Source organism: Vulpes lagopus, chromosome 9 (assembly GCF_018345385.1).
Source record: "Vulpes lagopus strain Blue_001 chromosome 9, ASM1834538v1, whole genome shotgun sequence".
Classification (NCBI taxonomy): Eukaryota; Metazoa; Chordata; class Mammalia; order Carnivora; family Canidae; genus Vulpes; species Vulpes lagopus.
The window spans coordinates 61,419,161-61,434,160 of NC_054832.1; the positions used below are offsets into that span (position 1 = coordinate 61,419,161).

Consider the following 15,000-nt stretch of genomic DNA (forward strand, 5'->3'; position numbering starts at 1 on the left):
ACTGGCAGGGAATATAGTAAATAGTAGAGACAAGGAAAACAATGGCCATGTAGGGGGCTTATGGTGGGCAATCACAGGACTTCAGAACTGGAAAGGTGGACAGCAACCCTGCATCGAGGGCCTTGCAAGAGAGGCCAGGTTTTGGGCAGCTGGGCCTTCTTCTCATTTTATTCATCATTCTCTATGGTAGCATATCTTTTTAAAGTATATCATTATGTAAAAAAAGTCTGTTTCAGTAGTTTAAGACAACAAAGTTTGTAAAGGACAGAGCAAGTTGAAGCCCCCTGGGATATTGGGATTTTGCCATAAGGCTCTCTCGCAGGCTTCTGGCTGCTCTGGGAATGTGTTCCTTGCTTTGTGACCCACAGCCACTCTGGATACTCAACTGCAGGGTGATGCTCAGTTCCTTTTCCTTCCTTATATTCTCACTCAGATCTTCATACTCCTGGCCTAACTGTCTCTCTCTATCTCACTTGCCAATAGTAAGGGACACAAAGTAAAGGGCTTGGCCAATCTGTATTCATGTAGGATGCCTTAGACCTCTCCTGGCTGCGGGGCTACCTTCTGGAAGCACCTTTGAGTCCAGCCTCCTTGCCTGGTGCAATCAGCTCATTTTGGGAATATCAGATCACATGCTGCAAACCTTGCTACATCAGCATAAAGAGCCACTGTGAGCAGTGCCTCACAGACCTCTCTGGAGAATGGGATCCATTTTACATCAGACAAAAACGTATTATCAATGAGTTCCTCCCTTTGCCCACCTTAAAAGATGATTGCCACCTTTTAGTTCTATGAGACCCAGACTCGCTTAAAACTTTACTTTTCCAAACAAAAACTTTATTCTAAATAGATACTTGAAGTTGTAGACATTTTATGAATGAGCATCAAACATTCACAAATACTGGAGCATGCTTGCCTGATGGTCAGAAACTTATGCACATATCAGTACCTGCAGCCTCATCTTTCACTGTGAGCCACAAGGCTTTTGAGAACCAGAAACTATGGTCTCTGCCCTTGCTGAGATTGTCCTTTACTCAGCTTCCACAGGAATCCAGTCACACCACACATCTCAGATTTTTTTGAAACTTTGACTAGAGGTTTGCAAGGTCAAAAATGGGAAGGGGGGGAACTACATCAAACTTTTTTTTATAATTCCTTTTTTTTAAGATTTTATTTATTCATTCATGAGAGACACACAGAGAGAGAGAGAGAGGCAGAGACACAGGCAGAGGGAGAAGCAGGCTCCATGCAGGGAGCCCGATGCAGGACTTGATCCCGGGACTCCAGAATCACGCCCTGGACCGAAGGCAGGTGCCAAACCTCTGAGCCACCCAGGGATCCCCAACTACATCAAACTTATTGTAGCATAGCCCCATCATGATTGGCGTGCAACTCAGCATCTGGTACGGTGCAAATGCTGGCTGTCTGGGGTCACCTGCACACACTGCTGTGGATGTGTGCATGGGGATGAGGAAAGTATCTGCCAATGACAGTAACACTTTTTAAAAAAATTTTTTTTATAAAGTTTCAGCTAGCCAACATAAGGCACAATATTAGTTTTAGGTGTACAACCCAGTGATTCAACACTACATCCAACACCCAGTGCTCGCTCATCACAAGTATACTTCTTAACTTCTTAACTAACACTTCTTTTGAAAGTTATTTCTATGTGTAGCCTATGTCATATTACATTCTATTAAATCTTGGTGCTTTGTATTGAATTCTTTTCCTACTTTCCTAATGTTAAAGGCATTTCTGGTTTTGGTGTCAGTTTGCCTTTATAATGGAATTTGTAAGATTTTGTAGCATTAAATGATTAAAAAAATGATAATAAAAAAATGATAATCATTATTTTATCTCTCCTTTATCAGACTTTTTACTGCATTTTTTATTTTACAGTGACAGCTATGAATGACACTAAGCAACTTATTTAAAATATATTCTGCAGCATAAAAATTAGATATTTGACTGCAAATGTAGGGATACAGCTTAGATTTTTAAATTTTGTGTTTTTGAAATTATTTTGAATTTATCTAAAAGTTACAGAAATAGTGCATAGAACTCCCGGGTACCCTGTACTCCAGCTCTCCAATTGTTAACATTTCTGACCCATCTGAGAAGTTGCAGAAATGATGTCCTGCTGTGCTGTGCTACTTTAGTGTATGTTTCCTAGGTACAAGGACATTGTCCTACATGACTACAGGGCAGCCATCAAAACCAGGAAATTGATATTGATCCAGTGCTACCATCTAGACCACAAAGCCCTATTCAAACTTTGTCAGTTATTTCAACAATGCCCTTTATGTCCAAATCCAATTCACAGATCACATGTATTTCGTGAGGTGTATTTTAGTCTTCTTCAATCTGGATCAGTTCCTCATATTACCTTATTTTTTATGACCTCAATCTTTTTAAAAAGTACAAACCAATAACTTTATACAATGTCCCTCAGTTTGGGTTTGATGATGTCGCCTCCTGATTTATGCGCTCAGTAGGCATACCACTGAAATGATGCTATGCTCTTGTGCCTTCAACAGAAGCTATATAATGCTAATATCTCTGTGAACTTTGATCTCTTGGATAAGATTGTATCTACCAGGTTTCTCTAAAGTTAATAAATATATTGCAGTTCTAAACCAGCAAGTAATTTATCAGTGTTTGGTGGGGAAGTCCTTTGTAGCTAACACATGTATGTGTGATCTAACACATCACAGTCTCTTAGGAATACTATATAGCACTTCAGTATTATGCCTGGGGGGCCATTTGAAACAGGGAAATCACCAAAAGCACAAAAATGCTAAAAATATGACAATATCTTATGAAAAGGACCCTAGCTTGCAAACATGAAACTGACACAAGAAGGCAGGGCGAGAGGCCTCATACGATCTTAGCCAAGAAAGTGTGTGTTCTACAACTAAAATTTTTGGCCACACAGTGCATGTCCTTGAATGGCCACCCCCTGCGAGTATTGATTTGGGTGTTACACATCAATTGTAGCGAGTGGGCAAATTTGAAAATACTAAATCTGTGAATAATGAGGATGACTGTATCTTGTTTCTATTAAACTTTCACTTACTACTTTTAGCATCCATCAACCTTAAATTGCTTCATATTTGACTATTTGGGATCCTTCAAACTGTCTTGGTGTCCTTCTGACATGTCCTCATCATTCTTTGAACAGTTTACTTTCTCATTTAACAAGATTTTCCAGGCTTATCTTGTATTTTCTCTGCCTCAGCTCTACAGTTAGACATTTCTCCAAGGAGCTTTGGTTTCTTTGAGTGGAAAATGGCCTTTAGAAACCAATTACCAGGTGCTAGGTAGGCTCATTGCTACTAGGGTGTTATAACTTCTAAACCCTGTAGTAGACAGAATTAGGACATATGTGTATGTACTCACACTCACACATACCTATCTATCACCTGTCATCTTTATTTATCCATCTACACCACCATTCATATCTATCGATCATCTTCTGTCAGTTTATCTGTCTCTCTATCCATCCCATGACTTCATACCATTACCTTCAGTTCCAATCTGATATCTTCTGTCCATTCTGTAACTCCCTTCTCGGGCCATTAAAAAGCTAACTGCTGTAATTGTGACATATTTACTTACTCACTCTTCCTGTATTGAAACCAACTCCCAGCCCCATTAGCCAAAGTCACAACCCTGGATATCTGAGGGTTTTTGGTTTTACTTATTTAATTTATTTATTTATGAAAGAGAAGGTAAACATCACATATATTTTTAGTTAGCTTTGAAGTTAGAGGGCTATTTTACCACACCAAGTAGGTATGAAAGAAAAATCAGTGTTTTATAAGTAATATCTTTTTTTTTTTTAAGTTTATTTATGTAAGTAATCTCTACATTCACTACAGCACTGGAACTCAGGAGATCAAAAGTTACATGCTCTTGGGCAGCCTGGGTGGCTCAATGGTTTAGTGCTGCCTTCAGCCCAGGGCCTGATCCTGGAGACCTAGGATCAAGTCCCATGTCGGGCTTCCTGCATAGAGCCTGCTTCTCCCTCTGCCTGTGTCTCTGCCTCTCTCTCTCTCTGTGTCTCTCATGAATAAATAAATAGAATCTTAAAAAAAAATAGTTATATCTCTTCCACTCTTCTGACTGAGCCATCCAGGTGCCCCTATAACTAATATCTTTTAAAACATTCATGTGATACATTTTATCTTCTTGTATTAAAAAAATTATTGTATAATTCCCCCAGATGTTTTTAGATTATACACATTGGCAGTTTGTTTATTTATTTATTTATTTATTTATTTATTTATCTATTTATTTATGTGAGAGAGAACAAGAGCACAAGAAAGTACAAGCAGAGGGAGAGGGAGAAGCAGGCTACCTACTGAGTATGGGGACTCTATTCCAGGACCCCAAGATCATGACCTGAGCCAAAGACAGGTGTTTGTATGAGCCCCCCAGGTGCCCCAACACATTGTCTTTTAATGTAACAAATAAGCTTAATTTGAATCTCCAAATGTTGATAGAAAATCTTAATTTTTAAATTTTTAAATTTTATTTTATTTTTTATATTTTTTTAAAGTTTATTATTTTCTCAGTAGGCTCCACACTCAATTTGGGGCTTGAACTCATGATCCCAAGATTAAATAAAAGTTGCATGCTCAGGGCACCTGGGTGGCTCAGTGGAACATTTAGTTTTTTTCCTTAAATTTTTGCTATTATAAATAACGCTGAAATGAAGATACCTGGACATACATCTTACATATATATGTATATGTGGCAAATTCTGTGAAATAAATGCAAAGACTCAAAATGAAACTTTTCTTTCTTTCTTGAGAGGCAGCTGGGCAAGTGCTGAGCTCCCACCTCTGGGCTCTCCTCCTTTGGACATCATTTTTCTTTCTTCACCAGTGATCCTGGGGTCCTGGGATTGAATTCTGCATTGAACTTCCTACAGGGAGCCTGCTTCTCCCTCTGCCTGTGCCTGTGCCTTTATTTATTTATTTATTTATTTATTTATTTATTTATTTATTTATGACTTTATTCATTTCCTCATGAGAGACACAGAGAGAGGCAGAGACACAGGCAGAGGGAGAAGCAGGATCCTTGCAGGGAGCCCAATGTGGGACTTGAACACAGGACCCTGGGATCTTGCCCTGAGCTGAAGGCAAAGGCTTGACCGCTGAGCCAGCCAGGTGTCCCATGCCTCTCTCTAAATCTTTAAAAACAAAACAAAACAAAAGAGTTGCATGCTTTATCAAGTGAGCCAGCCAGGCACCTCTCTAATTTTTAAATTTTACATATGACCTTTTGATTTGCATATTTATGAGAGAATATTGGGTAATATTTTGAAGTAGTTTAATTATATATATTTTTCTGGCGTGTTTGTCCATGTTAAAAAATGAAGTCAGCATCTTAATTTTTGTTTTAAATGTTCATTTAAACTTTAAACAATTAAATTAAGCTATAGAATATTAAATTTAATTTATATTTTAAAATGATTAGCAAATAGTCTTGACTTTCTAAGTTTTAAATTCTGGTGACTAGGCTATGAATTATAGCTTTAAGAACAAGTATTGCTTGATTTTTATGAAAGATTTTATTATGTTGTAGCATAAGAGGATAACTTTTTTTTTTAAAGATTTATTTATTCATTTTAGGGAGTGAGAGAAAGAATGCACACTCAAGCAGGGAGAGGGACAAAGGGAGAGGGAGAAGGAGCATCTCAAGCAGACTCCCCATTGAGCATGGAACTCAACATGGACCTTGATCTCATGATCCTGAGATCATGACCTGGGTTGAAGTCAAGAGGTGGACGTTTAACTGACTCAGGCACCCCACGGGATAACTGTTCTAATAACTGAGATGACTATACATGTCAGAAGTAATGCAGTTTATCTTTTCCATGATACATTCCAAGCTATGTAAAGATCCCATAAATGTGAGTTAATTCACATTATAAACATGCAAGAATACAAAAGAATATGCACAAGCATCTCCTTTTATTCCTCTTTCCCAATCTTATTCCCACTTACAGAATCTCTTTGTGTTGTATATATTGGGAAATATATATTTGACCACAATTTGACCATTGTTTTGGTTTGTTTGATTTTTACTCCAATATTATTTATGTATATATATTTACATACTCATATGTATATTTCTGCAGCAGCCTGCTTTATTCATTTACAAAAATATTTCTTGGAGTTTGTTTTATGCCAGCACATATAGCTCTGTATCATTTTTAACTACTGCATAGTATTGCATTACAGGGCTGTGCCATATTTTATTTAAACATTTTCCAGTGAGAACATTTAGTTTTTTTCCTTAAATTTTTGCTATTATAAATAATGCTGAAATGAAGATACCTGGACATACATCTTACATATATATGTATATGTGGCAAATTCTGTGAACTCAAAATGAAACTTTTCTCTCTTTCTTGAGAGGCAGCAGGTCAGGTCCTGAGCCCCCACCTTTGGGCTCTCCTCCTTTGGAGATCATTTCTCTTTCTTCCCCAGTCCAAATTCCCTGGGAGTATCTGACCTGGTGACCTGTCCCTTAAGCCCTTTTAGCTGCATCATTTCCTGTTTCATAATGAGGCTGGAAGATCAGATGTCCAAAATCATGGACCAGTTCCCCTGCTGTGGGTGTCTGCAATGCCGGGTCAGGGATGTGACAGCTCAGAAGTGTGTTATCTCAGGGAAATGGTAGTTGAATGAGTGGAAATTATAAGGTAGGGCTGTACTGCAGATACTTTGCACATCTAGTAGACTTTTGAGTTTTAACAAAGAATAACATTATTTTAATCAATAAAAAATGTAAATAATTTATCTTAAACAATTTTTAGAACAGGAGTCATAGGTTGGGTACTTCTTGTAAGTTTATTTGTGTATGGACATATTTTTTGCTACTTTATTAAATTTCCTTATTCTAGTTGAAAAAATTTAAAAAAACCCAAATCTGCTTAATAAAGGGGATTATTTCAGTCATCAGGTTCCTTTATTTTTATTTTCTATTCAGTAGTCTTGAATGTTGCTGAATGGCTATTTCCAGTTCATTTCAAAAACAATTCAATTTTATTTTATTTTCCATCCCTTATTTATAACATTCATTTGTCATTTTTGTCATTTTGTAGACCTACCAAGAGCAGCTGTCAGGATCTTAAGCAACATGACATTCCTTTTTGTGAGTTTGTCATACACAGCTGAGAGTGCCATTGTAACTGCTTTCATTACCTTCATTCCCAAGTTCATCGAGTCACAGTTTGGTATCCCAGCTTCCAATGCCAGCATCTACACTGGTAAGGCACTGCCGTTAGAGCTCCTTGAAAACATGATCATTTTTGACCACTAAAATAAAATGCAATGAGTGAAGAGAAAGTTCATTCTAACATCAAAGTGTTAAATAAATTCATTAACAGCTACCTGCCTCCCCCTGACCCCCCACCCCCATCCCCATTTTAGGAGGAGAAGGTCTTTGAGTTTTTCTTGTTGACTCAGATTGTGTTACTGTGTGACATTTTTACCAACTGTGTTTTGGAAAGGGAGAACTTTGTGTAATTATATTTTTATGATTCTCAGTTAAAAAGAATGAAATAGGCAATGGCATTCAAATTTAAATCTGAGTATATCCTTTTATGGGGGCATGAATTAAATTTTAAAAATTAATTAAAAATTTTTAAAATTTTAATGGATAATCTGAAATATAGATCAGGTGTATGGTATCAGAATTCCCCTTCATGAGTATAAATGGATTTTGATTGAATTACTGGAGATGCTTGACCTTATAAAGGAAATCTATGAATTTTGTTTTAGAAGATGTTTTATGTCTGGGAAAATGATTTTTGGAGACTATGGTACATGTACCCATTGTATGTAGTACTCAGTTCTTTTTTCATAGTAAATTAGGTGTTTAGAAATGTGGGAACATTAATTCTCAGATCTTGGGGAAATTTCAGTGTATTATATCATAATATTTTGGATATATCCTTAGTTTTATCAAAGATGGTCAAATGACTGTATCTGCCTAAGGCTTAATCTATTAATAAATATTTAAATAGTTAAGTGGAGATTTATGATAACTTTTGTGATGACTCTGGCTCCCACTTTATCCTCCACATTCACATTTAAACTTAGCCAGCTTGAGTAATCTGAAATCTAACAGGCAAAGTTATATTATTATAGAAAAAAGAAGTTGGCTTGAAATACTTGGGTAATCACTTTGTTCTCTTCTTTTACTTTGCACATGAAAACACATAAATATTGGGTTGTAGGTCCATGATAGCAAATATTCTTGTAAAGAGTATACTGCTTTGGATCATAGTAATTGTCACCCAAAAATATGTTTTTCTCTATTTGTTTTTCAGAAATATATGTTTTCCTTATATTAAGGTGAAATGTATAGATTACTTAGCAGTTTGGTTGTCAGAAACTCTGAACAACACGTTTCTAGTTTAATGCTTGCACTGGGCCTTTGTTTGAGTGACAATTCTTGGTTAGGGAAACCAAGAGTTGTTTTGTAGCTAGATCTGAAGCCACACAGCTAATAAATGTAGAGTAGTCTCACACATTTCCCTAACTAAGTTTCAATATTAGTAAGTGTTACTGGCAAGAAGATTCATAGTCAAATAAATTTGGGACCTTGCTAGGTTCCAGTATTACAGAGTTGTTTGTTGCAGGACTCATCACAACCCTTACTATGCCCGTGTGCACTGTGACACTCCCAGACAGAGGCTCAAGGTAGTGTCTTTCCCAAATCCATTTGACTATGAAATCCCACTTTTTAATGGTATGTCTTCTATGAACAATTTTCTTCAGGACACACCTTGAGAAACATTGCTCTTCTGTCCTGTGTGTATCCTCTTCTATCCCAGACTAGGGAGTGTTGCTACCTGGACCATCCTCTTCCTCTCCAGGTGCACCATGTTGACCCCTTCGGTTCCTGGGGCAGGGGTACATTACTGAGCTAGGTAGGAATTGATGCATATGGAATCATATCGACCAAGGTCATCTCTTTTTTACTGGTCGATGCAGAGGCTAGACATAAAACTCCTTGTGGAAAAATAGAGTAAAGGGTTCAGTTGGACCTGGAGTGTTTGGCTGCAGAGTTCCACAATGATGTGATCAAGGCAGTCATCACTGCCTTGTGGGTGGGACATTCACTGCCTTGTGAATATGGGACAAGGCAGACGCCAAGACCTTTGGCAATGGAGGATAAAGATTAAATAAAGCTAGGTCACAGAATTTGTTCATCCCATGTTCCAACATCAGGATTAAAAAAGCAACATCACATAGTGCCAATTCCAGTCTGGTTTTGCCATTGGTAATTTTGTTTTTTTTTTACACATAGTCAATGCAATTTATACGATGTTTGAAAATCTGATATCAGGGTCCTGATAAAAGATATTTTTATTCCCAGCTCATACTTTTTCCTTCCTTTCCAGACAGATAACAAATAATAATAGTCAAAGATACGCAGATTGATTAAGAGTAGAAGGTTGCCTGGCATATTACAGTAAGACGAACAAGGATGATAATCTTTTTAAAAGCTCATCTTGATTTTTTGAATTTTTATTAATTGATCCTTCTTTTTTCTTTTTTTAAATATTTAATTTATTTATTCATGAGAAACACAGAGAGAGAGAGGTGCAGAGACATAGGCAGAGGGAGAAGCAGGCTCCATGCAGGGAGCCTGATGTGGGACTCGACCCCAGGTCTCCAGGATCATACCCTGGGCTGAAGGCAGCGCTAAACTGCTCAGCCACTGGGGCTGCTCCTAATTGAATCCTTCTTTTACCCTCTGAGCAGAGATTTGTATTTTTAAAGGACTTCTTTAGTTTAATTTAGTCTTTTGTTCCCTTTCTATGTATGTAAGTGACATGGAGAATTAAGAAATGTATCTGAACAAGAATTTTAATATAGTTTTTTAAAAAAGATTTATTTATTTATTTAAGAGAGAGAGTACGTGAGCAGGGGGAGGGGCAGAGATCGAGTGAGACAAGCAGACTCCCTGCTGACACTGGCTGGATCCCAGGATCCTGACATCATGACCTGAGCCGAAATCAAGAGTCAGATGCTTAACTGACTGAGCCACCTAGGTGCCCCAGATTTTAGTGTAGTTCTAATTTCTCATCTGACAGAATTTTTGAGTTAAAGTTCCTTTTTTAATTTAAAAGGATTATTTGGATAATTTTGATCCTCTGTAGCCATTTGCTTGTGTTGTATTATATGATAGAGATGAAGCTCCATACACGTATCACATGTATCAGAACTCACAAGCCTTTGCTCACTCTTTCTCATAACCCTTGAGCACTGGCTCTCACAGAGCTGTGCCCTGTGTGTGTATAATCTGTTTGTGTGTGTTTGTGTGTGTGTGTGTGTGTGTGTGTGTGTGTGTGTATGTATTAGACTCAAACCAGAACCTAAACTGTTTACAGATCTGCCTGTGTTTGTATTTATGTAACCATGAATCCAGGTTCATGTTATACCTTTCCCATTTGTGGTTTTTCTGCTAACCCATGTAGGGTCACATTTGTTGACTGAAATGAACTATTTTGAGGTTGATGTTTTGGAAAGGCTGAAATTACGACAAGAGCCCTGAAGGAGGAGATAGAACAGCCTTGAATCTTGCCACTGCTGGTTGCCACTGCTGGTTACTAGCTGTGTGACTTTTGGCAAGTCATTTTGCTTCCTATACTTCAGCTAAAACTGTAGCTTACCTGTATAACGAAGACAATAGCTTCTCTGTCTCTATGTGTCAGTGTTGTTGTGAGGATCCATGAAGTAGTAAATAGTGATCTGTTCTGAATCTTCCCTTACTTTTTTTTTTTTTTTAAATTTTTATTTATTTATTTTTGATAGTCACACACACACACACAGAGAGAGAGAGAGAGAGGGAGAGGCAGAGACATAGGCAGAGGGAGAAGCAGGCTCCATGCACTGGGAGCCCGACGTGGGATTCAATCCTGGGTCTCCAGGATCGCGCCCTGGGCCAAAGGCAGGTGCCAAACCACTGCGCCACCCAGGGATCCCATGAATCTTCCCTTACTTTAAATGGGCACAACAATATAAATCGAAAAACACAGCTTATTCATATATCATAGGAAAAGGAATTATTATTGATGATGTTGACAGTAGTTACATTTGAAGCCATGCAGCTTGAACAGGTCTAAGATATATATTATATATAGTATATATTATAATAATGGTGATAATAAAACAGCTGCTGACTTTACTGAGTTTTTGTTTTGTTCTGTTTTGACTTTACTGAGTTTTACTAAGTAGAAGACACCAAGCTTTTTCATATGGACAACATTACTTAATCCATGTAACCAGTCTTATGTAGTAGGTGTTCTTGATTATGCCCATTTTCTTTTTTTTTTTAATTTTTTTAAATTTATTTATGATAGTCACAGAGAGACAGAGAGAGAGGCAGAGACACAGGCAGAGGGAGAAGCAGGCTCCATGCACCGGGAGCCTGACGTGGGATTCGATCCCGGGTCTCCAGGATCGCGCCCTGGGCCAAAGGCAAGCGCCAAACCACTGCGCCACCCAGGGATCCCTGATTATGCCCATTTTCATGAGGAAACAAAGGTCTAGGGAATTTTAAATATCTTGCTTAAAGACATGCAAATAGAGCCAGGAAGTTAGTGTCTTGGAATATATAAATATTCATATGTGATTTTTATTAAAATATTATAATAGGCCTATGCTGTCTTATTGTTTCCAGGCAGTTAAAATTTTTTTTTTTTTTATTATTTCAGAGAAACTGTAATCTAAGATTCAACTTCCGCTCTCTCTAGGGCAGTCTTTGCCACCGAGCCATGATCAACAACATTCATTTTCAGAGCACCAGACTTTTTCAGCATAACCTTTGACTTCCTAGGGCCCTTGTGTGTGCAGAATTAAAAAGGGTTAGATGGTAGTTCGTCTTTGCAAGAGAAACAGCCTTGGAGAACTGTTTGCTTTTCATTGGAGAATAATCAAAATATTTATTACTTTGGTAAGGAGGATCAGGTTGGGGTGTGATTTTTTTTAAAAAAACACCTATCATTTTTATTGTTGTCTAATTAACCAAATATTTGCTCTCTGTCTTTAGCTACTGACTGGGGTTTTGTTGATGAGATTCAAAGCAGTACCGCTGAACTCAGACTGTACTCTCTGGAAGTCACTGCATGCTTTGAAGCTAGAGAGACATGCACATGCTTTGATTTGTTTCATTCTTCTGCTTTTCTATACCAGTTCTTTAATTTTATGAGAATGGTTTTTGAGATACATTTTTGTGCTCATTTCATAAATGTATACATAGATTTTTTTAACATTAACATTAAACTTCTAAGTGCAAGTAGACCATATTAAGTATGGCTACACTTGGCATCACTGCCTATTTCCAAGGTCGGGCAGTGACATTGGATTCCACAAGACGTGGGCGGGCACTCAAACATGATGTGCTCAGGGAGAGAAGAAGAAGGTCCTTACAAACCAACATCCTGCAGCAGCTGCTAGCAACTTCTCACTTCTATATTTTTAAACAATCTTGAGATAAATAGAGGCTATTAGGACCTGAGAGTGACTATTATAGACTCTTTTGTCTTTTGGGTAATTACACTAAATTACATATGTTTTTCTTCAGTGCTAATTAGAACTTTTGTAGAAGGTTATACTGGACATTAAGTCAAGATACTCAGATTCTTTTTATTTATTTATTAGCTTGTTAATTTAAGGCATGTTTGAATGCCTACCATGTGGCAGGTTCTTAGCCAGTGCATTAATGGTGGCAGTTAAACAGGATCTAATTGCTTAAGAAGGTTCAGAGGCCCTAGAATAACAATGCTTACCCATGAAGTGAGAATATACTTCCCAGTCACAGCTCATCTCTGAAGGGCATGGAAGGACCCATGTCCTCTCTTATATCTGGCACCACTGACATGTACTTGGAACATCCAGGAAGCAGAGCCCCAAACACCTGCTCAGCTGGTGTAATAAAGTATTTTTATAATCCTTTTTATATTTTAAAGTATATTTTTTATTTTTTCTATTTTGCTGATCATATGGGTTCCAGCTCTGCAACCAGCCTTAACATCAGAACTCTTCAGGTGTTCTTCGGGAGACCAAGGACAAATCCTCATGCTCACTTTCATCAATAAACGATGCTAAAAGCTGGTACAAATTATCCCCAAACTCCTCAGATCTGGGTTGAACATAACAGTATTAATCCACGAGTTTCACATCCTGGCAAGGAGTCCATGCCCTGTACGTGTGCTCTCTTAATTCAGCAGGAAGCTCAGACTGATCCCAGGCCTGTGAATTTACCCCTCAGAGCTACCACAGGGACGTTAGTGCATGAGGTGGGCACCTTCTTGGCCCTCATGCTGCTAATCCACTGTGACTGTAGGCTTATCAGTCTTTCCAGAGAATAGTTTTGTAATGTAGAAAACAATAATTTGGACTGAAGGAAATCTGTGATTTCTTCCTTTTCTTAAATCTTAGATTAAATCATTCTTTCTAAGGCCACATGTGCCAAATTAACTTATTCTTACATTCCCCATAGAGTTGTATTATTTTCTTACAAGAGGATTGTTATTAACCAATTCATTTTTGTGGTATTTTTAGTAATGTTGCATCACCACCAACTTTGACCATGTCTCTCATCAACACGATCTGTTTTCCTTTCTGTGGGAAAGGCCTGATACAATCCACAGACAGGCTTCTTTTTGAATCACAGATCTATCATTTAACTAAATGCGTGATTTTAGCCTGGTCACCTCACCACTGTTTCTCATTTGTAAAATGTGGGTGATCATATCCCAGGGCTATTGAAAGAAGTGAAACAAGATAATTATATTTTAAAGCATTTGGTATCTAGTAGGTGCTTAATGAAAATTAGTTTTCCTCCTTTACATGTTGTGAAACAGTGTTAAATTCCAGTTGAAAATTTGGTTAGGTTTTCTGATTTAAAACAAACTTTCTATTAGTCTAATTTAGAGTGGTAACTCGGAGGCATTTTGTTAAATTCCACCTGTTAAAAAAAGTGACAGATTCAAATGAAATTATAAGGAGGGACTTTTTTAGCCTAATCATAAGAGTAAAAAAAAGCAGAAACTGTGGAGCTGGAGACAGCCAGAAGTGTTGGGAGGGATGTTCATGTCACAGTGCATCATGGAGCTCTGTCTCCCTCTCTGAATCTCATTTTCTCTCTCTTAGTTGCTCTAAATCAATTCACTAAGTGTTCAGCTTCCTGTTTGGCCAGTTCTCCAAATGCCCATTATTTCTTTTGATTCCTTCCCTTTATTTCCCAATTTTCAGAGTAAAAGTTTGTATCATCATCAATAAATTTAAAAATATATTACAATGAACTCATGGCTACTTATATGTTTGATGTGCTTTAGTCCTTAGTAGTCATTATCCTGTTTGATACTCCAGTTGTCTGGTCTCTGGTCACTGGGAGCCCTTTCAAGTTAGCACCTGTATTCTTTGGCACGACTTCAATAGTCTTTGGTTTCCAGCATGACAAAAGATGACTCACTTATGTTTCCTGCCCTAGACTTGGTATCAGTTGTACTTCTGCAAGGAGCTGTGGTTCCTTTTAGAGGAAAATGGTATTTGGGGATCACCATCAAGACAGTAGGGTCGCTCATTGCTACAAGGTGGTCATTGTTTCTAGGCCTTTTTTAAAATTTATTTTTAATTTTATTTATTTTATTTATTTTTTGTTCCCCCCTTTTTTTAAATAAAGAGAGAAAAAGCAGATCATGAGGTTATGATGATATTTTTGCTTCAAACTTAAAATGTGCAGGTTATTAACTTCTTTGGTATTACATTGTATCTCTTTGCTCTAATTCTGCAAATCTTTTTTCCTAATGACTTTAAAATAATTTTTCCAAGTGTATATGTATGTGTGTTTGTGAATTCTAGCTTCAAACTAAGTATCAGTATTCTTCTTAACCATGAAATATGAGTTGCAGGTTTGGACCTCTTTGTGGTTCTTTTGTCCGCAGGCTCTCTCTTATGGCTGTGCAAA

General features: G+C 37.5%; 1 protein-coding gene across 3 annotated transcripts in view; it reads left to right on the forward strand.

The window, feature by feature from the left end:
* SLCO5A1 (solute carrier organic anion transporter family member 5A1) overlaps positions 1-15,000 on the forward strand; it is a 142,013-nt gene that overhangs the window by 71,879 nt on the left and 55,134 nt on the right. For 2 of the 3 annotated variants that reach the window (XM_041769625.1, XM_041769624.1), the window contains one exon: positions 7,118-7,282. The exons of the other annotated variant lie outside the window; for it this stretch is intronic. In XM_041769625.1, coding sequence (XP_041625559.1) covers positions 7,118-7,282 — 165 coding nt within the window. The remainder of the gene's footprint in view (positions 1-7,117; positions 7,283-15,000) is intronic. 3 annotated transcript variants of the gene reach the window in all.